General features: G+C 45.0%; 1 protein-coding gene across 1 annotated transcript; it reads left to right on the top strand.

Moving 5' to 3' along the window:
* Positions 1–919: 919 nt before the first annotated feature.
* Positions 920–25,609, top strand: PRPF6 (pre-mRNA processing factor 6). Its single transcript, XM_064729933.1, has 21 exons — positions 920–1,107; positions 2,077–2,245; positions 3,360–3,478; positions 3,970–4,048; positions 4,693–4,869; positions 5,682–5,837; positions 6,461–6,555; positions 7,255–7,411; positions 7,619–7,781; positions 10,595–10,713; positions 11,359–11,577; positions 12,904–13,026; positions 13,877–13,998; positions 15,110–15,248; positions 16,367–16,486; positions 17,750–17,926; positions 18,709–18,842; positions 19,318–19,409; positions 21,399–21,513; positions 23,483–23,609; positions 24,352–25,609. The coding sequence occupies exons 1-21, from the start codon at positions 1,037–1,039 to the stop codon at positions 24,502–24,504; spliced, it is 2,826 nt and encodes a 941-aa protein (XP_064586003.1). The 5' UTR covers positions 920–1,036; the 3' UTR covers positions 24,505–25,609.
* Positions 25,610–25,713: the final 104 nt, after the last annotated feature.

Genomic DNA, 25,713 nt, shown 5'->3' with positions numbered 1-25,713 from the left:
ACAGCCCCATCCCCTGCTCAGCCCTGTCCCCACTGGGACACAGCAGAGTTGGAAGTGAGACCCCTCAGAAGGAATGAGTAGAAAACCTGCTCATGAGGTGAAATGAGTAGAAATCTTCTGCCCCCAGAGAGAATTTGGCTTGGAAATTTTTACCAGGAGGGAAGGGGGGGAACAAAGCTCGCAGCTTACACCCCTGCAAGCAAAGGCTGGGGGACACAAGGGTGAGCAGCACGGGGGCTTTGTCCAGCTCCAGGCCCTCCTGGGATGATCCTGGCTCTTTTCCCCCCTTTTCTACCCCATTCTGCCCAGGGTTTATTAAACACAGCTCAAAATTATCAGCTTTGCTCCTTGCAGGGCCACTCGCCGCCTGGGATGTTCCTTAGCTGTTGCTCGTTTCCTACCACAATAAAAATAACAAATTGCTATAAATGTTAAACTCCATGACAGAACAGCTCAACATCCCCACGACCTTTATCCCCACAATCCTCATTCCCATCCCCATGACCTTCATCTCCACCATCCTCATTCCCATCCCCATGACCTTCATCCCCACCATCCTCATTCCCACTTTCCCCATCCCCATCCCCATGACCTTCATCCCCATCATCCTCATTTCCATTTTCCCATCCCCTTCCCCATGACCTTCATCCCCACCATCCTCATTCCCATCCCCATGACCTTCATCTCCACCATCCTCATTCCCGCTTTACTCATCCCCCATGACCTTCATCCCCACCATCCTCATTTCCATTTTCCCATCCCCTTCCCCATGACCTTCATCCCCACCATCCTCATTCCCGCTTTTCCATCCTCATCATCCCCGGTCTCCTCCCCTCGCCTCAGGTCCTCCGCCCCGCCAGGGGGCGCGCTCTCCCCGGGGGATCGGAAGCGCCGCTCTCCCCTCGCGGGCAGCCCCGCCTGCTCCCGCCGCCGCTTCCGCCGCCGCCGCCGCCGTCGCTTTCCCGGCCGTCTCTCCCGGCTCTGCTCCGGTCCCTTTTCGGTCTCGCCTCGGTGTCGCTTCGCCGCCAGCGCCATCATGAACAAGAAGAAGAAGCCGTTCCTGGGCATGCCCGCGCCCCTGGGCTACGTGCCGGGGTTGGGCCGCGGGTGAGACGCTGCCAGGCCTGGCCTGGGCCCCTCGCCCCGGTCCGTTCCCGGCCCGGTCGCTCCGCCGGGCCCCGGGGCTCTCCCGAGCCCTTTCGCTGCCCGGCTGGGTCCCACCTCCCTGCCCCACTCATCCCCATCCCCTCGGGGAGGCCCGGAGGCTTTTCAATGTTGTTGCATCCTGATCGTTCATGTTCGCTCTCTGGCTGGGCGGGTTCGTGTTTAAAATCGAGGATGAGTTCCCGGGTGCTTCAGAGGGGGCAAAGGATTGTGTTCCTCCTGATCTTGTGCCTGTGTGTGCATGGGACCGTCTGAAAAATGATCAAACTGGGGGCTTTTGTTGAGGGAACAGTGAGGGGGTCTGGTGGCAGCTGGGACCATTTTTTTAGGGTGTTTTTGCTGGATGTGAGTTGTGTTCGTTCCCCACTGGTTCCCTGGGGAGATCCCGCTGGCTGTGCCCCTCGAGGTGCTGCCAGGTGAGTGTGGGGTTCAGAAGTGCTCCAGCTGCCCCATCCCTTTGCCCAGACCCCCAAGCCGTGGTGCCCCACAGCCTGCAGGGTCAGCTGAGAGAGCCAGGCATAGAGTTTAGAAAGGAAGCCATGCATGGGATAGGTGGCAGTGCCATGAGCTGGGTGGTTGCATTGTGTTTGTGGGAAAAGTTCTCCTTGTAAAAGGATGCCCAGAGAAGCTCTGGCTGCCCAACCCCTTAAGTGTCTGAGGATGGGGCTTGGAGCAACGTGGGATAGTGGAAGGTGTCTCTGCCCATGGCAGGAGGTTGGAATGGGGTTAGCCCAGAGGTCCTCCCCAACCCAAACCATTCCATGATTCCAAGGCCATTTTCCCCCCTGGCTTTACGAATGCTGCTCACGGGGAGTTCCTGATGCCAGATGATATTTCCCCTGCCTGTCCTGAGCAGTGACAGTGGCAGGCTGGGGTGCAGCGAGCTGAGCAGCCCCTGGTTTGTCCCTGCAGGGCCACGGGCTTCACCACGCGCTCCGACATCGGCCCTGCCCGCGATGCCAACGACCCCGTGGACGACCGGCACGCGCCGCCCGGCAAGAGAACCGTGGGCGACCAGATGAAGAAGAACCAGACTGCAGATGACGATGATGAGGATTTGAACGACACCAACTACGATGAGGTGAGGAGGTTTTCATCATCCTGCAGATGTTTTTTCCCAGTTGGAACAAGAGTGCCTGAGCTCCCTGCTCTTGTTGCAATATCACAGAGTGGCCAGGTTGGAAGAGACCTTCAAGGTCATCAAATCCAACTCAGTGACAACACCTCAACTAAACCATGGCACTGAGTGCCACATCCAGGCTTTGTTAAACACATCCAGGGATGGTGACTCCACCACTTCCCCAGGCAGACTATTCCATAACTTTATCACTCTTTCTGTAAAAAAACTTTTTCCTAATATCCAACCTATATTTCCCTTGAAGCAGCTTGAGACTGTGTCCTCTTGTCCTGTCAGTAAGAGCCCCACTCTTAGCTGGGGCTTCAAACTCAGAATTTCCTGTAGTTTGCAGGCATCATTTCCTTTTTTAGTTATTGGTTGAGACCTCAGTATGCACAATGGCATGGTGCTTACAGATTTCTGTTGTGGCCTTGCTTTGTGGTTGTGGTTTAACTACTGATACAGAGCCCTGAGAATCTTGGGAAAATATCTATAAATAAAAATCAGTTTAAGCATTTCAGGGGTTGTATTTTTTTTTATTTTTCTGTATTTTTTTTTATTCACATGAAAGCTTTTGTGCTTTGACAAGATTGGACTTGATGATCTTGGAGGTCTTTTCCAAACTAAATGACTCTGTGATTCTGTGCCATATATTGTCCTTAAGTGGCCCGTGTAGTCTCTTGTGTTTAAGTCCCACTTTGGTTGGTTGAATGTTGTGATATTCTTTCTGCTTGCTTTCACTGGTGTAGAAAGAGAAAGTGGTTAATGGAAGAGAATGGCTTTTCTATCCTGGGATCTCATTTATTGCTCAATAGAAATGGTTCAGAGAGAGAAGCAATTTTGAAAGAAGCAATTTTGTACAGTTTTGCTTCAATTGGTGCGGGAGAATAAGCACCACCATGGGGTGGTAGAAGGAGGATGTTTTTATTTGGGATGTGTTGGTCTGATGCATTGTTGTCAGAAGCAGCCTGTTAATGCATTTTCAGGTGATTGTTGGCTGTTGCAGGAACATAACAAGAACTTTAAAAAAAATTCCTTTTTTTCCTCTTTTTTTTTTCCTCTCTCTCCAATTTCCCAGTTCAATGGCTATGCTGGGAGCCTGTTCTCAAGTGGCCCCTATGAAAAAGATGATGAAGAAGCAGATGCTATTTATGCAGCTTTGGATAAGAGGATGGATGAACGCAGGAAGGAGAGGAGGTAGGATAAGCTGCAGCACTGGCAGGGGGTGTTTTCTGTTAATTGAGGATGACAGGTATTGTGTACCACTTGCTTTGATAGTGGATGTGGTTAAATTACTTCACTGTCGTTAATTAAGAGTCGCTGTAGTTCATTAAGATGGTGTGGGGAGATGCTGAGCAACTGATATTGATGCATCACAGACTGCAGTAGACTGGAAATTGTTAGAGAAGTCACCTCCTGCTTGTAAACAGTATGTGTTACTTGTTAAAGTCACTTCTCATTAGGAGGAGGTCAGAGACTGAAGTTCGCTTGGAGATATCTGTTTTTACACTATAATACTCTCTTATTGGATAAAGGATCTCTTGTTATAATGTTATAATCTAAGCTTGGGAAAAAGTGCCATTTTTAATGCCCTAACTCTTATAAACACATTTTTCTATTATGTCAACACTTTAATCAAAGGCTTTCCAGTGTTACTTTGAGCATAACTCAGTATTCCTTTTCCTTAGGGAACAACGGGAAAAAGAGGAAATAGAAAAATACCGTATGGAACGACCCAAAATCCAGCAGCAGTTCTCAGACTTGAAAGTAAGGAAAAAAATGTCTGAAATGTGACTTTTTATGAGATACAAGAGGTGGCTGTGTGTTCTTTTGTCTGTGTTTGTTTCTTTGCTCTGATTTTGTGTATTGGCAAAGGAGTGCTTTGATATTCTCCAGATTAGAATTACTTTCTGTTGGAAGAATAAACACTGTTCATGTGTGTGCACAAGGCAGTGAAATTTCTGCAAGTTTTGATATTGGTAATTTTTGTTTTGTGCTTTGTGGAAGGTGCTACACTTCTGTCTTTGAGGGAAACTGATAACTTGTTGGCATTGCAGGAGTAGCTGAGCAGAATCTCCTGACTCTAAATCTTCTTTTAAGTAAAATGTATTGTTTAAACTGTTGTCTAATGATTAGTAGTAAACCACTCAATGCTCCAGGCACTAGGATTAATCTGAATGTTTGTAGCACTGAATCTAATAACAAAATTGATTTGGAATCTCAGTCTGGACTAAAACCAAATTCCAATTAAATGAATCTAATTCTTTTGTACATTGGATTAGGAAAAAAGTCTGACCCTTAAATGTTTAATTGATCTTGAATTATTTCAAGAAAATAAATCTATTAAGGAGTTAGAGCACTTCAAAAGCCATTTCTGCAGCAAATACTGATGACAACTCCTGTCTGAACAGCGGAAATTAGCAGAGGTGACTGAGGAGGAGTGGCTGAGTATTCCTGAGGTGGGGGATGCCAGGAACAAGCGGCAGAGGAATCCTCGCTATGAGAAGCTGACTCCTGTCCCTGACAGCTTCTTTGCAAAGCATTTGCAGTCAGGGGAGAATCACACTTCAGTGGATCCACGCCAGACAGTGAGTACACAGCAAACCTGGGCAAGCTGTGGCCAAACTGGGTTAGAGATGAGTGTTAAACTGGGATTTCACAAAAAAATGTGGTGTAGTTTGTGAGTCTGCCAAAGGAGTTCTGGATGTTAAACTTGTGTGCTGCTGGAGACTTCCAGTGCACAGCCAGTACTAGAGAAAACGTGGGGATAAGCAGAGAAAACCTGGTTCTTCTTTTAAAGATGGAAGAAAGTGTTTCTTTTCTTATTTGCTGAATTCAGGGTGGTGGTAGTTTTGGTGAGCAAAACCATTTCTGTTACAATAACATCTTGCAAAAAGGGGACAGAAAATAAAGTTTCCTTTCACTTAATGGTTTGCCTAATTCTGGGGCAATTGTGTTAAAAATTGTTTGCCTTTCAGTCAACTAAAAATGAGGTAATTTAGCTTGCTGCTCTGTGGCCAGAGTCCACTGTGGTCATAGAATTACAGGAGCAGCTGAATGGCTTAGACTGGCTCCAGGTGTCCATGGGACTTCTTTGCAGATATTCTTGTTTAAATATTCCAAGTTCAAATGCCTGTGCTTGAATTTTTCACTTTCTCGCTGCTTATTTCATTGACTTGACTAAACTTTAGTAATTACCTATAGATTTATACATCCTGTATGAGAAATGCTTTGGGATCCAGGGAAGCCATATCAGAAGTACTTGTTGGGGTTGGGCATCTGTGTCCTGCAGCTTCTGGGGAAGTGCAAATCAGACAATAGTCTGAATTATTTTTGAAATCTCAGAAGAGGTTTTAGGAATGACTTTCTCACTTTTTGTTTTGTCTTTTTTTTTTTTTAGCAATTTGGTGGACTGAATACTCCATATCCAGGGGGTTTGAATACTCCATACCCAGGAGGAATGACACCAGGCTTGATGACACCTGGGACAGGTGAATTGGATATGAGGAAGATTGGCCAAGCCAGGAACACCTTGATGGATATGAGGCTAAGCCAGGTAAGGATGTGGGAAGGCAGGATCTGTCACTGGTTTTAGAAAAGTGTTAAATTCTCTTTGATTTTAGAAGATCCAAAAACAGCTGAGCTATGAAATAATTTTGTAGTCCCTCTCCCCAAATTTTATGCCCTCAAAATGAATAGAATTTCCTGAGAAATACTGGTTTGTCCCTGGAATTCTTGGTCATTATGGGAGAACAGACTGCCTGGTTATAGCCGAGGTGCCCTTGAGGCAAACAACATAGAATGCTACCAATGGAAGCATCTCTTCTGTCCCATGTAGGGATGCAGGACAAACTGCTGAAAAATACTGATTTGTGCCTTCTTCATCATTGATTTTCTCATCTAAATCTGGTTATTCTAAAAAGAATGCCTTTAGCTGGCAGGGCTGCAAGACAACCTTTGGGTGACTGCTTATCACCAGCCTGCTTCTTGTCTGAATTTTAATGTTAAAATTGTATATTTTAGAAATAGAAAAAAGCTGATAAGCAAGGCTTTGTGTTTTCCTCCTTCCTTGCTTTTGGGAACAGATGAATATTAGGATTTTTGCAGAGCCACAATGTGTTTTTAGGTGTTCAGGGGCTGTGAGTGGTCATTTCAGCAGCTGTGACTTGACTTTCCCAGGTGTCAGACTCTGTGAGTGGCCAGACTGTAGTGGATCCAAAAGGATATTTGACAGACTTGAATTCCATGATTCCCACACATGGAGGAGATATCAAGTAAGTTTAAGAAGGATTAACAGATTTATCCTCTTAGCAATGGCACTGAGCCTGCATGTAAATGGAAATCTGTCTGAGTGGGTGCTTTCAGCTGGCATTTAGTTTGTAAGAAATACCAGGTGAGTTTTTGAGGATGAATTCTTTTAACATGAGATCTGGTCTAGTCTTTCAGCTGAGGTATTAGCATCTGACCTGGATGCATCAATTGTGGAGATTGTTTCCATTCCATCCCTATTTCCATGCCTGAATGATGGCAGTGTGTGGCTGCCTGCCAGCCAGGAAATAACCTGGTTAATTGTACTTTTGTGCTGCTAATTTAGGCTTGATTGACGACCTCTGAGAACCTCTTTAGCCTGGAGCATGGCATGTGTTTCATAAAGACTTGCTCTTTAAATCAGAGCAGTATGTGCAAATATTGATGCTAATTCTTGATTTACATCAGTGCTTGGGCTTATCAACCTCTGGCTGCAAGTGCCCAGCTGTAATTCCCAAAAATCTTACTTAAATATTTAACTGGCTTTCACTGTGATCTGGCTGTGTTGGTGTGTATTTGTGAGCTTGTTTTGGTAGAAAGTTTTGTGTCTGCAATATGGAAAAAATTGAGATCACAGTTACTGTGGATCTGAGCACATCCTGGTTCAGGAGAATTGTTTCCCAATGTGCTGAAAATTTTCCTTCCTGTTTTTCCTCCTCCTTCAGTGATATCAAAAAAGCCCGTTTGCTGCTGAAATCCGTCCGAGAGACCAATCCTCATCATCCCCCAGCCTGGATAGCATCAGCCCGCCTGGAGGAGGTCACTGGCAAACTCCAGGTGGCTCGAAACCTCATCATGAAAGGAACAGAGATGTGCCCTAAGGTCAGAACTGCTTTGCTTTGCTGATCCTTGTGGGATAGTAGGAAAAAGTTGTGGTTCGTGAGCAGCACAATCTCTGTTAAGCTTGATTGAGGCTCTGCCTGATACAGCTTCGCTGTCTGCTGTATTACAAAACACCTGCTTAGGCAGGAGCTGTGATTTTACATTCTTGTTGTGATGTAAAGGAAGCTGGGTTGTTTTTCCTGACAGAGTGAAGATGTTTGGTTGGAAGCTGCCCGGCTGCAGCCTGGAGATACAGCCAAGGCAGTGGTGGCCCAGGCTGTGCGGCACCTGCCGCAGTCGGTGCGCATCTACATCAGAGCAGCAGAGCTGGAGACTGACATCCGGGCCAAGAAACGTGTCCTTAGGAAAGGTGAGAGCTCCTGGGGCTCAGGGAATGAAGGCATAGCACTCATTGTGTTCTGAGTTGTTCAAGGTGTGGCCATAAGTTCAGCTGCTTTTTTTGCTTCCTTGTTGAAATTACAATTTGTGTACTAATGGTGGAACTTGCTGCTCTTAAACCGAAGAACAAAAGTGTTGAAGTGTTTGTAAAACATCCTTCAGCAGAAAGCTGCTGAAGGTACTGAACAATTTCAAAATGGTATTTCACTTACCTAAGCCAGTTCCAGCTTGATCACAACTAGATAAGTAGATGGAAGCAATTAAAAAATGATGTTATAAGGATAAAAAGGTGCTCTGGATGTCACCTTGTGATACTTTTTGGAAAAGATACTGGAATTGATTGTTCCTACTTGCTTGTAGCCTGTTAGACGCCACAGTGGCTGCTGCTGGAGGAGCTTTAGAGGTCTTGGGCTTCTCATATCATTCAGCCTGTTGAGCTGCAGGATTTGCTACAGTGTAGCAAGTTTTGTCTTTGACAAAAGGACAAAAGGCCTTTCTTTGTGGTGCTTACCTGAAACCTTACATTTTCTTGGATTGATTGCACTTGGAGGTTTTCCTCTTTCACGGAATTTCTGTCTGTTCCAAACAATGATCTTTTCAACAGCAGTTTGTTGTATTGTCCTGAGCCCAGGTCTTCCTCAGAAGTTCAAAATATGAATTCTTTGATTAGTTTAAGTAGCTGGGCCTGTATCAGTAGAGATTAGTTCCTTCATGACTACTGAATTGTATTAGTTACATCTCCTGCCTTTAATCTAGACAGGGAAAAGGGTCTGGATTTAATACATTTACTGAATCATTGTGAAGCAGTCTGCAGTATTGAGTGGTTTAGGTTCAAAGGAATTCGTTGCCTCCCACCTCTTACCTCTTGCATGTAAAATTGCAGATCTCTAGTGCAATGACCTCTTACTACATCTGGATGAAAGGCATCTCAAAGTTGTTGGATTTGAAGTTCTAAAGAGTTGAGATATTAACTATTCATTAGCTTTTTTAATTTCCATTGGCTCTGCAGTGCAGCATGGTGTGAAGTGCTGCTCCTGTGACACTGCGTGTCCTTCTCAGGAACAGTCACAGATGTTGAACAGAAAAACACTTCTAAAGGAGCAGAAATAGATCTGTGAGCCCAGCTCAGGTAGGAGAGGGTCTTGTGTGAGAGCAGTGAGTTACCCACCAATACTGAGCTTTGCTTCAAACACTGTATTTATGAAGAGAAAAACATTCAGTTTTTGGAACCACCTACCTAATCTCGTGGTACAAAAAAGCTGTTAGTGGAATGGAACTGGATTTATCATTCTCTTCCCAGTTTCTGCCTGTTAACAGCTTCACAGTGCTCCTCTGCTGCCTAGGGAGCATCAGTAATATGGAGCTTGGAGCTTTAAGTGGCAGCATAACCCATTATTTCTCCAAAATAAAAAAGCCTGAGTGCCAGGTAATGTCACTGAAGTGTGACCTTCCATAATGCATTTCTCCTCTCTGTGTGCATTCCTACCATCCAGCAGAACCTCTGGAGTTTTTAAAGCCTCAGTCTGACTGGAGACTCAGCAAGCTGAGTGGCTGAAATACAGCTTGAGGTCTAAAAATCAAATTCTGTGTTTATGAAAACATTTTCTGTCCTGCAGAGTGATGCTTTCAGATCTTGGAGGCTGACATTACTCACTTAAATTCTTCAGGAAAATCTCCTGCAGCTGTAGGCTTGGAGACAAATGGTTAATGCTTGTTGTAAATCTCTGTGTGAGTTGAGGCTCAGCCCTCTACCTCTGCAGCAATGCCTCAAAGAACAGCATTGCCTGGAAGGCCAGCTAGTTCCAAAGTGGTTTTAGATGCCTTTTCCCACTCATTTTTGTGTCCCTGTGATTGTGCTTGCTTTATTGAAGAGGGATGTGCTCAGTCCTCTGTAACTATGGCACATTTGTGTACAGTCACCATGGAAGCAGTGGAAGTAATGCTGCAATGCAGCTGATTTCAGCAGTCTGGGGTGCAAATTGGGGTGACAAAAGGCTAAAAAATCCCTTTGGTTTCTCAATCTCTCTTAACGAGATGGGCTGAGGAAAGTTGTTGTTTAGCATTTAATGCTTCAGACAGTACATGTAGGACAGGCTGCAGAGAATGCAGCTAACTCTGGGACAAGATTAAGGAAGCCTTGAAGAATCCTAATTAGATGGAGTCCATATTGGATTGCTGGAAGTACTCTTGGTGCTCATGGCTTACTGTCAGTGAGACCTTTAAGTTTTTATGCACCCCTGGTTTATATTTGCATGGCAGGACAATAGCTTTTTGGGATGTGAAGCTGGGGTCCATTGAGCTGTCAGGAGAGGCTTACAGGAAAACTGAATTGTGAAGGGACAGTTTCAACATGTAAGGAACTGTATTATTCAACATGTAAGGCTGTATTATTAGTTATTGTTGAAGATGCTCCTTTTCTATAAAGGCAGACCTGGTGGGATTTAAGCTGCCCAGTGTTGAAGATCTTCATCTGCTCATTTGCTGAGACTGAAGGCTTTGTTCAGCCAGGTGTTTTACTGAGGAGGATGCAATTACAGCATGTACAACAAAAAAGCCCTTGGCTCTCCAAAAGCTGTTTCCAATTAAAATGATTAAGTGTTTTATTTTCTGATTTTAAATTCTCATTGTTGAAGCAAGAGCCCAAATAGGTAAATTCCCTACTTTCCCTCCTTCAGGACATTTCCTTGTAATAGCACAAATCCTTTATTATCTCATGTTTAGAAAATACAGATCTCATAGGTAAACTATTTTATCATTATTGACATAATTGTTTTGCCTCTCTAGCCCTTGAGCACGTTCCAAACTCGGTGCGTTTGTGGAAAGCAGCCGTGGAGCTGGAGGAACCTGAGGATGCCAGGATCATGCTGAGCAGGGCTGTGGAGTGCTGTCCAACCAGTGTTGAAGTGAGTTAAAAAAAAAGAAGTGTAATTAAAAAACCCCTACACCCCACTTCAGGCTGGCAGTAGAAGCTTTGCAGGCAAAAGGCAGGGTGAGCAGTGCTTCTCCACCCAAGGTTTTCTCCCACAGTGGGAAGGATATGATGAGTAGTGGAATGTGTGTTTTTTTTTCCTTTGGAGTTAATTGTCTGGTGGTCATTACATGCCTCATTTTGGTGTGTAATTGTTAGGTTAGTCATGGCAGTGCACAGCTGTGTCTGCTGCAGGCACTGAGCCATGTTTGTGTCCATATGTGGTGCCTTGACAGTTGGGAAAACGAGTGAACGTTTAACCTGGTGAATCAGAAAGTTACTCATTTCTGAAACACCAAACCAGAGTGTTCACTTCAGCTGTTTGAGAGGTGATGTGAACAGAAAATAGGAGTGTAAGAGCCCAGCAGATGGGGATGATAGCCAGAGATGATCAGGGCAGTAGCAGCCTGTTTCTCCTCTCCTCCATTGCTGTTCCACAGCATCCTTGCAGTGCTTGAGGACTGTTGCCAACCAGTAGCAAGCAGCGTGAAGCTGCTTATCTCTGTGGGCTGACACTGCCATACAGCAGCCTTGTCATCTCCTTGTTCTCATCTCCAACCCATCTTTTGTTGCTCTGCAGCTGTGGCTGGCGCTGGCAAGGCTGGAGACGTACGAGAACGCTCGTAAAGTGCTGAACAAAGCGCGCGAGAACATCCCCACGGACCGGCACATCTGGATCACTGCTGCCAAACTGGAGGAGGCCAATGGAAACACCCAGATGGTGGAGAAAATCATTGACAGAGCCATCACATCTCTCAGGGCTAACGGGGTGGAAATCAACAGGGAGCAGTGGATACAGGTATGTGCTTGGTCTTGAAGGTCCAGGGAGACTCTACGGGTTCTGGTCTGAAGGCTGCTACAGAGTCATTTTGCACTTGGCTTGTCAGTGGAGGTCCCTGTGAAGAGACAAGAGATGAGACTAAAAAGCTGAGCAGGGTCAATGCCATAAGTGATACCCTGGGGTAACATCACATGTGTTTTGCTGAGAAATGTCTGGTTTGCTTCTGTCATGGAAGATAAGTAGCTTCAAGTTGAAGCAGCTGCTGTCTTAAGTAGGATGGAGGCTTAAAGCCTTCAGTGAAGGATTTATGTATTTTTTTTTGCATATGTCTCTTTTGGCTTGACAGGTATTTGTTTGCCCCGCAAGTCTTGTCAAATGGCATTATGAGAAATCAATACAAATACTGCATTTGCAGCATGTAGGAAATATTCTGTTAGTCCTGTACTGAAGCTCTTTCCTCCTGAATATGTTCTGTGCTTTGTTTGATCATAAGTCTTTAAAGCAGTTCCCTACTGAAATAATTTACAGTGGGTCAAGGCAGCAAAATCTTATACTGCTTAAGAGCATTGATAATGAATGAAGTATTTAATATTCAATGGATATCCTTGTTAACATCTAAAAGAATTTTGACTTTCTTTACAGCAGTAAAACAATTAAAGGTTAATTTCAACTTCTCTTTAAAAAAATCCACGAGCACAGCCTCTGCATCATTGTGTTCTCGAGTTCCTTCTCAGGACTAGAACTGCTCCATTTCTGTTATCTGATCAGAGGAGTTTTCAACAAGTTTCAGCAAGACATGCTTGGCTTTCTGAAAGCTTTGAGTGTCAGGAAACTCCACTTTTCCATACATGGTCTGGTGAGAGAGTCTTTGCACCTTTGACTTTACACTGCTAGATGGGATACTCTTAAATTTAGTTATTGCCAAGCCTTTATTGAGACTTAATCATCTCAAAGCTGAAAGAAGGTCAGTAGTTTTGATGTTACAGTTCTTCCTTGTCAATTTTTTTTTTTATTGCCCAGGTCCTTGCTTGGGTCAGCCCAGGGTTGTGGAGCTGTAGGAAAAGACTTCTGGGTCTGGAAAGATCACACATTGTCACCTTTTCAGTGGATGGAATTGATGTGATCTGTTTCTTAAGCAGCGTGAATGATTCTGTGTGCAGCTGCAGCTCCTTCCTGGTGGCTGCAGGCTCCTGCTCAGTGTCAGGGTGTGTTGGAGCAATGAGATGTTTGTGCTGTGGCAGTGACCACAATGTCTCTGTGTTTGTGCATGAGGAGTTGCCATTGCAGACTTTAACCTCTTGTGCTGAGCTCCCAGAGTGAGCAGAGCTTTGCTGTTGTTCCTAGGATGCCGAGGAATGTGATAAAGCTGGAAGTGTGGCCACGTGCCAGGCCATCATGAGAGCTGTGATCGGGATCGGGATCGAGGAAGAGGATCGGAAACACACCTGGATGGAGGATGCAGACAGTGTATGTCCAGCTGGATGCTGCTTTTTGGTGGTTTTGTTTTATTGTGGGTTTGTGTTTCTTCATTTGAGGAAATTGCACTGGTGCCTGGGAAATGGCTTTGTCAGAGAAAGTGGATGTGGTTCCCACACCACCTGCCTGCCTTTGGCCACTCTCTGCCTCAGGAGGTTATTATAGAGCTTTATTCAGATTTGAGTTTTTACTAAACAAAAAGTTGATATTGATATAGTTTGTGTGCTAACTTGGTGTGGATTTTTTTTTTTTTTTTTTGGTGAGTGTGAGACATCAACAGAGATTGAGTTATGGGTAAAGGAGCTGGGAGTTGAGTTTCAAGGCATAACCATTGTAGCTCAGGAGTTAATGTAAGACTGGACAATGGAGTGGGTAAAAGTTTTACCAGGCTTTCTTTGCTTTAGGGGAATAGTTTGAACATGTGCTAAGAACTAAATCATATTTCAGCATGAGAAATGTCCAACTTCACTGGCCTTAAATTGGGCTCAGAGCAGTGGGGGGCACATGCTGTGGTGCTTAGGGTTTTGCCTGTGAAATAACAAAATGAAGTGCTAACATGAGATCCTTTCCAATGCCTTGCTGATGTTTCAAGCTGGCCTGTGAGTGTCAGTCCCATTGAAAGGCCAGGGATTTTTGTGCTCTGTAGAGGGATACTTGGAAATTCCTTCCCTGCTTCCTTTTAAAAAGCTGATTGTAAGTGTTCTGTTCTCTATTAATGCCTCAATTCATGGATTACACCGAGTTACTGAGTTCTGGGTTGAATTGTGCATGTGTAATTCCTGCTTGCTCTCGATTCCAGTGCTCCCTTAAGCTGACTTAGTCCTGATCTCTCTTCCCTCAGTGTGTTGCTCATAATGCCCTGGAGTGTGCCCGAGCCATTTATGCCTATGCCTTGCAAGTCTTCCCAAGCAAGAAGAGTGTGTGGCTGAGAGCAGCCTACTTTGAAAAGAACCATGGAACCAGGTAGGTGTGCTGCACTGTCCCTGAGACAGGGGGACAGGCTGGGGATGAAGGAAAACTGCAGCATGGTCCCTGGTGTGGTGCAAGTGCAGAGTTAGTGCAGCTGGATGGAACTCACTGCTGTGTTTTGCAGGTCTGACCTTCTTTGTTATTGTTGTGCTCAGAACATCCTTAAGTTTTATGAAGTCATAAAATGGTTCTTGGCAATAGGGGTTACGTGGTAAAAATAGCTATGAAGAGACAAGGTAGGAGCAATTGTCTTTGAGAAGGCACCTCTGGAAAAATATAGCGCTACAAATCACCTAAAATGTGTTTTATTTAGTTTTCATAGATAAACTACTTCATAGCTGAATGTGTCCAAGCATCTCTGGTATTTTCTGATTAAACACTGTGAATGTGTATCACATTCTGAATTAAGGTTGGTGTTATACTGTTAGACCTCAGGCTCTTTTTAAAGTTTATTCACAAAGCTTTACATGTCAGAAACTTTCTGCCCACAGCTTAGACTAAAGCAAACAATCTCTGCAGTAGGCCACTTATACACGTGGAATCATCCTTATTAAGGCCAACAAGGCTATGTTGTGGAAGTGACTGCAGATGCTGAGTTCTTCCTCATTCAAGCCTTTTTTTTTGTTGTTGTTGGGAACAAATATACCTACTCTTTTGATGTTGTTTTCCCATGTTTCCCAGTGGTGGCTGGCTTTTAAGCCCCATGTTCTACCTGAAAAATGTATTTGCCAGAGGAGAAAAAAATAAATTGCATAAGATCAAGCCAACCTCATCTAATAATTCTGAAAACCTTCCTGTCTCAGCTTCTAGAAAGGTTTGTTAAGCAGAATTACTCTTTCCAAGAGAAAGGAGCTGTTGGTGTGAGGGCTCTTTCCACAGAGGCTGTCAAAGGTGTCTGAACAATGAACCGTTTGTGGAATGCTGATTTCAGAACCTTTGTGAAAAAAGACCCCACCCTTTACTTGTTATGAAACAACTTATCAAGGTTTACAACATTGGACTTTGCAACAATATTTATAACACTGAGTGATAGTGGAAATGGTGTGAGAGAGCTGGCCCTTGGCAGTACCTGGAGGGATTGTAACTTGCTGTTTCTTGTCCTCAGAGAATCCTTGGAAGCTCTTTTGCAGAGAGCTGTTGCTCACTGTCCCAAAGCAGAGGTGCTGTGGCTCATGGGAGCCAAATCCAAGTGGCTGGCAGGAGATGTGCCAGCAGCCAGAAGCATCTTGGCCCTGGCTTTCCAGGTGGGTCTGTTACACTTGTCAGAGTGTGTTAAATGTGACAGGTAAAGAATACAAAGTAGGCTTTTCCTGTCAACACCAGATTCCTGCTGCCTTTCAGAGTGATGGAGACTTCCGCTGTTCTTTGGTTGCTTTGTGTGACAAAATGTTCTGTAAAATAGCAGCAAGCTGGAAGCAAGGCTGTGGTCCTGCTTTTTTAGTAGTTCTGCACCAGGTCCTGAGCTGGAAGAAGTTGTCCAGAGAGGTTGTGGCTGCCCCATCCCTGGAGGTGTTGAAAGCCAGGTTGGATGGGGCTCTGAGCAACCTGGTCTGGTGCATGGCATCCCTACCCATGGGATTGGGATGAGATGATCTATAATGTCCCTTCCAACCCAGCCTGTGATTCTATGAGTTTGCAAACCATCAGTCTGACTAGCATGACTCCCACCAATCCCAGTCATGGATCAAAATCCTGTTGTCTTGGGTCACCTCAAGGGAAGGATTGTGGTCTGCCCTAATGAGGTCACTGCATTACTTATGTCTTGGATCAGTCCCACTAATGAAGGGAATTGCCTGCTGGATGCTGTAGCAAAGATAGGCAGAGTGCTTCTAACACTGGGAATTAGGCTTAAAAGCTAAGTGAGAAAAAAAAAAAAAAAGACAGGTCCTGAAATGGAAGGTAAAAGATACTTCCTTAATCTGTTCTCAGTGCTCTTTGTTACTAGGCTGAAAAGTTCTTGACTGAAATGACTTTTATTGGAAGAGTTTTCACAGACCTCAGTGGGGAATTAAAGCTGCAGCTTTTTTGCTTGAGGGTAATAAAATGAGGGTCTCATTGTGGCAGACCCTGTGATGTTTTCAGTATTTAAACTGGAAGTTCAGAAGATCAAGCATTACTGCTTTTCAACAATTGAGAAGCATCCAACTTCTAAACTGGTATATATCTTTGTGTTGCCCATCTGTTTTGGAGGATTTCTATAAACTTCAAAGGTCAAAGAAGACGGGGAGGAGCTTGCACTGAAAAAAAAATCCTACTGTGGATTGACAAAGCTCTGATTTCAATTTTAATCTGGATCAAACAGAGGATTAAATCTGCTGTTGATTCACTGTGTGCATTTGTCTGTCACTTTGTGTTCTTGCAGGCCAACCCCAACAGCGAGGAGATCTGGCTGGCTGCCGTGAAGCTCGAGTCGGAGAACAATGAGTATGAAAGAGCGAGGAGGCTGCTGGCAAAGGCTCGCAGCAGTGCCCCCACAGCAAGGGTGAGGACATGGGGAGGGTGAGGAGAGGCTCAGGCCCCTTGGCCACGGGGGATTTGGGACGGAAGGAGGAGTTCCTTCAGTTCTGTGGCCGTGGGGATTGACCCTGTGGCTCCCTGCCATTGCCTTCCGGGGCATGGGGCCGCCGTGCGAGCGCTTGGAATTGCGACACGAAGTCGTGGCATGATGGGAAAAAAAGGCCAGGATCAAGTGAAGGGTTTCAATTGGTTTTTTACATAAATGGCAAAAGTCAGGAATTTCCCAGTTTACAGCTGTTTGTGTAATGTTTGTTTTGCATAAAAGCACGTCTTGGAAAAAAAGAGAAAATGCTTTCACAGGAGACTCACTTATGCTTCTACTAAAGACAGCTCTGGGGTGGTTTGGTGCTTAAAGTCACACTCCTGTGTTTATCTCCAGTTACCTCTGGTATGATAAACTGTCCATTTTCAGCTCTTCATACAAAAGCATTTTAACTTGTCCAAGTAAATGAAAAGTTAGTTTGATCTCTGTCCTCTGTTCCTCCCCCTCAGTTGTTGTTACATCCTACATCTTTTTAACTGTCCTCTTCCTCCCTGAGTCAGGGAGCTTCTGCAGCTGGGGCTGAAGCTCTGCTCTCAGACTTGGTGCCTCTCTTGTGAGGTCACAGCTGGGGGAGTTTGGGAATGGGGAGGATGGGGATCAGAGAGCAGTGAGAACCTTTGGTTTGTAGTGTATTTCTCATAGCTGTGACTGCCCTGCATAACCAGAAGGAAGGATTTGGGGTACCCAAAAGTACATGTACCAGTTTCTAATGAGCAGGCCAACAGAGCCTGAAGCCATAAGTAAGAAAAGGTTGTCTTGGTAGCTTGGATCTGAGGAGATCAGATTGAGCTGGTGAAGGAGGCTCAGGTTTGTTAATTGGTTGTGCTGTTAAAGCTGTGCTCTTTATGCAAATACTACTTTTTCAATGCAAGCCATTGTATGATTCTGTGATGATGCAAATGCCAGATCTATGTTATTAATTATGTAAATAGGTGAGATACAGGTGGACCACACTGTTCTAACTCCTTTAGTATTTGCATTTACCTTTCCTATTGTTACTTGTTCCTGCTATTATTTAACACTGATATTTTCACTTTTATTTTACTTCAAACTGTAGCTAATCAATGACACTCTAATATGATACATGAATACATGAAAGGATACATGAAAGTGGAACCTGCTGCTTTGGCAGATGATTGGTTTTCTAATGGCTGCTGGTGGTAAACAGCTCTGCTTTGTTCCCAGGTCTTCATGAAGTCTGTGAAGTTGGAGTGGGTGCTTGGGAACATTGCTGCAGCCCAGGAGCTCTGTGAGGAAGCCCTGAAGCACTATGAGGACTTCCCCAAATTGTGGATGATGAAAGGACAAATTGAGGAACAAAAAGAGCTGGTAGAGAAAGCACGGGAGGCTTATAATCAAGGGGTAAGATGGATGTTACAGCATGTTTGCTTTGTGCTGCTGGCATGGAGAGATGTCTGTCTTTGAATCAAAATGAATAGCCAAAGACATGATTTCTGTCATTGGTTAAAACAGTAAAATAAAAAAAAAAATGAAATAAGCAAGAATTTCTTTTACACATTACCCATATGCAAGATTGACTTTCTTGCTTGAGAGAGTTCTCTGTATGCCTGACTCCTCACAGGCAGGAAAAAAGGCTTTGCACAGTAATTCTCTAAGACCGGTAAAGACTAAAACCAGAACTCTTAAAAGAAAATCTTCCTCAACAGCTCTTAGATGCACACTGTGAAAGGAGGTGGCCTACAGAGCCCTACTCTTTTTTAAATGGTAATTGGTGTCCTTGGGTATCAATGCTCAAAGTCCACAGCCATCAAAGTCATTTGGGCACAAGTTTCTGCCAGGGTCCATGTCCTAATGACTCCCTGCACACTCTGCTGTGGTGTGGGATGTGTGAGAGCCTCCATCTGCAGAAAAAGCACAAATTGTAGCTGTCTTAAGGGAGGTGTGATCTTTCTCTTACTGCTGGGATAGCTCAGTCATACCTGGTGTACCTGCCTATTTTGGGTACAGGAAAAACTTCATTTCTGTGCTATAAGATTAACTGGAGAAATTTGAGAGACATAATCAGCTTGGTCTTTCTTCTGCTAAACTCTCCAGGAGGATATAGATAGGGAAGTTGTTTTCTATAGGAATTAGAAGATTTTTTTCCAAATTTACCTATGAGCATGCTTTTTTTTTTTTAACAGCTGAAGAAGTGCCCCCATTCCATACCCCTGTGGCTTTTGCTGTCCAGGCTGGAGGAGAAAGTTGGGCAGCTGACTAGAGCAAGAGCCATCTTGGAAAAGTCTCGCCTGAAGAATCCAAAGAATCCAGATCTCTGGTGAGTTGTGTGGAGTTGAACTGAATTTGGGCTACAAATTCAGTCTGCTCTTCAGGACAGCTATTTCACATAATCTCAGCCATTTGAGCCTGGGACTTAAGACCATGCCCATCCTGGAATTTCTTCTGGACTAATAACTTCTCTGAATAGCAGAAAAGCTTTGGTGGTCCTGGTTAGCTACTGTAAGGATCTGGGAAGCAGTTATTTCTTTACTGATAGCTGGAGTGCACAGAGCATGCATCATGCACAGGGCTCTTTCCTTGCTGTTACTGCTGGTTTCAGATTGTTTTTTATCTTGGCCATTATGGAATAAAAGTCACATTTATTTTTAGATGGAGAGGAATGGGAAGATGTCAGTCACCTACACATATTCAGCATATGGGCAGATGTTTTCAGTTTCCAGTGACCTTCACCAGTGTTTGTTTCAGCCTGGTGAATGTTGGCATAAATATCATCAGAATCTCTTCCCCACCAGGTTGGAGTCTGTGCGCTTGGAGTACCGAGCTGGGCTGAAGAACATTGCAAACACCCTGATGGCCAAGGCACTGCAAGAGTGCCCCAATTCAGGTGAGCTGGGTCTCAGTTCTACCTTAAACACAATTGTTTTGCCCAGTTGATAGAAGCACATTTTTCCCCAAGATATCCTTTCTGGCCAGGTCTCAGAATATGGTGTTTTGGAGAGGTGGCAGCCATCCTTCTGCAAAGGAAATGTTGAGGGTCTTTGAGAACAATCCAAGTTGCTTTGTGCTCTCTCACACCTGAGGGATCATGGGTTGATGTTCCATTTTTCTGCAGTACCCAGTATGTTATTGGATCCATGGTCCACAGTTTGTGCCCAGACTTCCTGCAAAAGCATCTTGGATATGGGCGGGCTTTTCTCGGAAGCTGGTAGAATTCTGCCAAGGTTTAAAATGAAAGAAGTGTTTGTAGTTAGGAAGTTTGGTGGAAAAAGAATGGTGCTTTCCCTGTCCCTCTGGAGTACAGCTGGCCTTAGGAGATTGCCAGTTGCTGGTTTGTCTGCACTGGTTGCAGCACTGTGAGTTTAATAACTTGTGCTGGCAGTGAATTTCCACCAGAGTCATGATTAGAGAATCATGAACCATAAATGTTCAGTCCTGGTTTTTTATTATTTTAGCTCATGTAAGAAAAGGCTAAGAGGTCATATGATGTAAGTCAGTTAGTTCTAACCAGCAGTGGAAACATTTGCCTCTTGGGATGGGAGGATGAAGTGCCTATCACATCCCTATTTTGGGGCAGAATTGCACGAAGCCTTAATTATTTAAACATGTTGATGTCTTTGGGGAGAAGATGTCACATAACTACAAATTGTAGTAACTTACTTCAGGGCAAGACTTGGCTTGCCTTCAGGCTAGGTTTTGAAGGGTGTTTAATTGGTGGCTGCTTAAGTCTCAGTAAAATATTTGGGAATTAAATGACTTTTATGACATGATAAACTCATTGCAAGGTACTCTCCATGCAAGTGGGTCACCAAAGCAGCACCACCCAAAATCCTGCTTTGTTTTTGTGAATGACCTAATGAGTGTTTGTCATCACAGGCTGTTTTACAGATCTGCCTGTTGCTATGGAAATGGGCAGCAGGATCTCAGTTTTTGTTTAAACAATTGCTTCCAACTTTATCTTAGACCTCAACAAACCATAATCAGAGCCTGCAGGACTTGGCTGGTTGGCCACCTGCAGTCATGTAAACCAGAGGTTTGGGTCCATCGATTGCAGAATTGATTCCTGATGGGTGGCAGGCTGCACAAAGAATAAAATAGAAATAATATGGTGTTTGTGATCCTGTATGTAAAGAGCAAGAAGAAGAGATTCTCCCTCCTGTCCGTCACTGCAGCTATCAAAGCTCGTGTGTGTTCCTGTGGTGCCATTTATGAGAAGCCAGAGTGCTTTGATGGAGTCCTGGCAGACACCAGCTCTCTGGCTTTGCTTTGAAGTGATCAGGTGTGCCTGGCTGACATGAGAAACTGCAGATTTCATGCTCCCCTGAGCATATTTCCTTCCTTGCTTTTGGCAGTGAGAGGAGCTAGGGATTAAACCCAGCTTTCCTGGATCTACTCTGTCCTTCATCAGTGTGTGTGGAGCCAGCATCAATAAGACTGTGGTGCTCTCCAGCACCCTTGAAACTGCTCCCAGACTCTACTTTGCACTTTTTGAGACTTCTGCCACTGCAGTTGCCTATTCAAACAGCCAGATACCTTTCCCTTTGGAAACGCTGATTTTCCCTCTCTGTCCCAGAGTTTGCAGTGTGTCATCTGAAAAGCCTGAGCTCTGAGTTAGGCAGTGCTGGAGCTGCAGGAATTGTGGTACAGAAACTCCCAGAGCTGAAACTCCAGTGTGGTTCACACAGTAGCTAAAATTCATAGTACTGAATGAAGTATCTGTGTGGGAAGAGTGGTCTGGGATGAGGTTGGGGGGTGAATAACCACCAGGGTGGGGCCTGAACTGCTGCTTGTGATGCACAGCACCAGCCTGATGCCAGGGTGGGGAGGGCTAACCTCAAAATAACACTAAACAATCTTCCTACTTGATTTGATTAAGGAATCCTGTGGTCAGAAGCAATTTTCCTTGAAGCGCGACCGCAACGAAAGACCAAGAGTGTGGATGCTCTCAAGAAGTGTGAACATGACCCACATGTCCTGCTGGCTGTGGCCAAGTGAGTTTCTGTGCTTGATGCAGTAAAAATATCCATGTCAGTGTGTGGCTGCTTCCAGGATGGAGCACTGCACTCCAGCACAGCCGTGTGATTCTGGCTGCAGCAGCTCTAATAGGTCCCAAAGCAGGGAGCAGCTCTCCAGCTGTCTCCTAGTAACTGTGCAGATCTCTCCCTTGATTCCAAGTGGGGAATGTCAGCCTGCCCTCGAGCTGTTCTGGTGGGTCTGGGACTGGCACAGGCAGCAATGCACTCACACAAAGCCCTTTGCCAGTTTTCTTTCTGTCCCTTGAGGAAGATATCACTGTCAGGTGAGCTAGGCTTTATTAAGTGGTTCAGGATGTGTTTTAAGTATCTGTGAACATAGGGACTTTTTTTTTTTAGTTATTTTTCAAGTTTTATGTAGCTGACTGTAGTTTTCATCTTTTCTCTCTAGCCTAGATACTGTCAGGTGTCTTTTTAAATTCTGAGCTAGATATTCTGCTCCTGAATGTCCCCTATGTCATTGTTCTTCAGCTGTGCCCTTTGCCAGAATGCAAACCACCAGCTATTCTGTAATTTGCTTCTCTGAAATCGGAAGATAATCTGCTAGGAATTGTTTTCTTGTTCAGGTTGAGTTGTGAGAATTCCAGTGATTAGAACCCACTGTTGGAATTGATGTGTGCCACATCTTGCTCTGATGTGTGAGCAGCCTTACAGCAGCTGTGATGGAAACAAACTTACTTTTCTCCCTCTGTGAATAGCAGAAGAGGTTAATACAGGGGACATTTTGCTCGAAGTTGCCCAATTCTTTCACAACTCTACTTTATAAGCCAAAGAAAACTGTAGGATACACTCCAGTGACTGCAACACTGGGTTCTGCCAGATCCTGACAGCTGACTTGTTCAGCTTTAGCAGCAAGTGAGAAAAATGTTAACTTTTGCTTTATGGCAACTGCTCCCAGGCCCCTTCTGGTGCAACCTCAGGCTGTTTAACAGCTAATCCCAACATAAACAGCTTCCACCACCCATCAGGACTTGCCTCTGTAGGTACAGAGTGTCTCACATCTGTGACAAACTTTTGTTAAATGTGTTCCTGAAAATGGCCACTGCTTGCAGGTGTTAAACCTCTGCTATCATTGTTCATGCTCTTGTAAATCACAGTTTATTTAACACAGAACAATCAAGAGTATTATAGGGCTTAAAAACAATCACATAAGCTGTATAATTTTATGACAGGCTAAGCTCTTTATGAGGGGTGGCTGATTTGATAAAGACCTTATAGCTCAAATGAACTCTTTAATGCAAAGGAGTGAAACCAAGAGACTCTTGACTCAGCTTGTTCATTACTGGGGAGAAATTTCAGCATTGACCAGTGCCTGGATGAAATGGCAGCAGAGGGGCTGTGCCAGGCTGGGGTTTGAGTGCAGAAGCTTCCATACTTGTTTTTCCTTGGAAAATGGGGCTGATAAGGCAGGTCTGCTCCATTGCAGCAGGCTTTGTAAATGTGAGCATGTGACCATACAGCAGTCAGTTACCAGCTTTTAGAGGTTATTTAATTATTAGATGCTGAAATTAACTTGAAATGTAAAGAAATTGAAGGATTGGGAATAGAAGTAGCCATGTAATCCTGTCTCTTTGACACCAAATCTAGAACAGCAAAATTAAAGCAATTGAGGCAGCAAAGGCTGAGCTCTGTAATGCTTCCCCTCTCAGCAGAGCCTGTCTGTGCCTGGGGTTGAGTTACCCTCTAAATTGTCCTGACTTAGTGTGGGGCAGTAAATAGGAAGTGCTGGGTGTTCTTTTCAGTCCTCTCACTCCCTCCCCTTCCCAGGGGCAGGATGGTCTGCAAGTTGCCTAAAAATCTGCTCTTTATTTCCTGGGAGAGCAGAGAACTGGAACACCTGCAGAGCCTTTTAGCTGGGAGCTCTTGTGGGTCGCCCTCTTCCCCTAAAGTGAGGCTGTTGTCAGCTCCCCTCTGCTTTTCCCACCAGGCTGTTCTGGAGCGAGCGGAAAATAACCAAGGCCAGAGAGTGGTTCCACCGCACGGTGAAGATCGACTCTGACCTGGGGGATGCCTGGGCCTTCTTCTACAAATTTGAGCTCCAGCATGGCACAGAGGTGAGTGTGGGCCTGGGAACAGGGGAGGCAGCAGCAATCCCTGGCTGAAAGGGGTTGCCCAGTCCTGGGATTGCTGCCGTGCTGGGCTGAGCACGCTGCCACTGCTCCTGCCTGTGTGGTCACAGGGGAGGCTGGGTGTCACGCCTGGTCGTGAATGAGCATGAACAGGCCTGTGTGGTGGCTTTTCAAAGGTGCTGTCATTAGCTGAGCTGTGTTTCAGGCTGCTTTGCTGTCCACAGTTCTGCTGGTTCGTGCAAAAATCTTTGAAATGAATCTTGCTCTTGTAAAACTCAAGCTTGCTCAGAGGGGATTGTGGTGAATTGTGGTGCTGGGTTTGTGTAACTGGGGCTGTTTCTTCCCAAGTGTTGAGTTCACAGGTTGCATGTGAACACAGCCAGAGGAACAGCCAACTCTAATCTCTTACAGCAGTTTTTACTGCTGAAATGATGGGGGTGTTTATCTTCTGACTTCAGAGAGACCTTTCACTTGACACAGCTCCTGCAGGTGGTAATGCACAGGAAGTTTCTGTTGCAGTTTCTCTGCAATAGCCAAAACTTGCTTACCTGCAGCTCAGCCAGGCAGGAGACTTGCTGCTTCTGAATTTTGACTTGGTCTTCCTTTGAAAATAACAGACCCCAAACCCCACCATAATCTTTGGAAGAATTTTTGAATCAGAAAGAGTTCAGTTTTTGGCTGTGTTCTGGAACAAAGCAGGACAAACTGTCATTTCTCTTCCCTGTAGGAGCAACAAGAAGAGGTGAGGAAGCGCTGTGAGAATGCTGAACCTCGCCACGGAGAGCTCTGGTGTGATGTCTCCAAGGACATAGAGAACTGGCAGAAAAAGATTGGAGAGATTCTCGTGCTTGTGGCAGCCAAGCTGAAAAATACCTTCTAGAATGTGGTGGCCTCAGCTGCCTCAGAGGTCCCTGTAGGACTCAACCTGCTCGTGGTGCCCTTTCAGTGGCACAGATTGGGAAGGACAGGACATGGATGATGATAGGAAGGAGCTTTCTCCCAAAAGGAGAAGCTGCTTCCTTCTTTCCCCAGCATGGCCATCAGCTTCTGCAGCCCATGGGAACATTGGAGCTGGTGTCACACAGGAGACAGGAGCAGTCTCGTGAGGCTCTGTTGGCATTTCCATGTTGATTCCTGATTCCCCCTGCAAACACAAGCTTTAGTTAGCGCTTGTATGGGTTCTGACATGTGGCAGTCCCTCTGTTCTTGGCCCTGGCATGTGTTCCCTGTCCCCCTTTAGTGTTTGGCCCATCTGATGTTGGTTCCTTGTCTGGGTTGTTGCTGTTGGAATACACAGAGTGTCCTTGAAGCAGATGGGTGGAGTTTGGGAGCAGCCCAACAGCACAGGGAAAGCTCTGGGCTGGCTCCTCTTCTTTAGGTGCTTTAGTTTGGTCTCTGATAACAAGCTGCTGCACAGCTTGGAGGTCTTCCTCCAACCTGAGCAGCTGGAGCATTTTGTCAAATTCAAAAGCATATTTTTAGAGAACTTTTCCTCAATTTTTAAATGTATATAGTAAAGCTTATTCTTTTAGGTATCTGAGTTCATTAAGCACAGTGGTGGTTTGAAGTAACAAGGCAAAACTCAGCAATCCCTGAAAGCCCTTTTGAAGGAAGAACATATATTTAGAGTTGTTGGGAGGCTGTGCTGTTACACAGCTGTGACTGCCTGTGGCTGGGAGGTTTGGGATGGCTCCCTGCAAGTGCAAATAGAAAAAAGCAAACTCAAGAGAGGGAAAGCTTTGTGTTTGGGACCCTTTGTACACTGTCTTCAATTTTCTACACTTGTGGTGTGTACTATTTTTACCCCAGCCTCCTGACTTTCTTGTGATCATAGAATGAGAAGCTGTACTGTCTTACACCTGAGGCTATAGCAGCTGTATCCAGGTCTGTGGATGTGCATTATCCCATGTATTTAGTTGGAGGAGAAACTCCCTTATTATTTGTTGGAGAATATGTATAAAATACAGCTTCTTTTTTTTTGTTTCCTTCTGTTGTCTTTGAGTGTGGTCTTGTCCTTTGATTCTGACTGGGAAGAGGGGGTCTGATAGCAGAAACCTTTGGACTTATCAGGCTCCCAGCACTCTGGGAA

The sequence above is a fragment of the Zonotrichia leucophrys genome, chromosome 20, assembly GCF_028769735.1.
Source record: "Zonotrichia leucophrys gambelii isolate GWCS_2022_RI chromosome 20, RI_Zleu_2.0, whole genome shotgun sequence".
In the NCBI taxonomy this organism is placed as follows: domain Eukaryota; kingdom Metazoa; phylum Chordata; class Aves; order Passeriformes; family Passerellidae; genus Zonotrichia; species Zonotrichia leucophrys.
This window is presented reverse-complemented; position numbering and strand designations above follow the sequence as displayed.

Excerpts from the sequence above, each read along its gene's own strand:
- PRPF6 (XM_064729933.1), top strand. The coding sequence starts at position 1,037 with ATGAACAAGAAGAAGAAGCCGTTCCTGGGCATGCCCGCGCCCCTGGGC. Across the intron at positions 4,049-4,692 it reads AGCAGTTCTCAGACTTGAAA|CGGAAATTAGCAGAGGTGAC; the intron begins GTAAGGAAAAAA and ends CTGTCTGAACAG. Across the intron at positions 21,514-23,482 it reads GTCCTGCTGGCTGTGGCCAA|GCTGTTCTGGAGCGAGCGGA; the intron begins GTGAGTTTCTGT and ends TTTTCCCACCAG.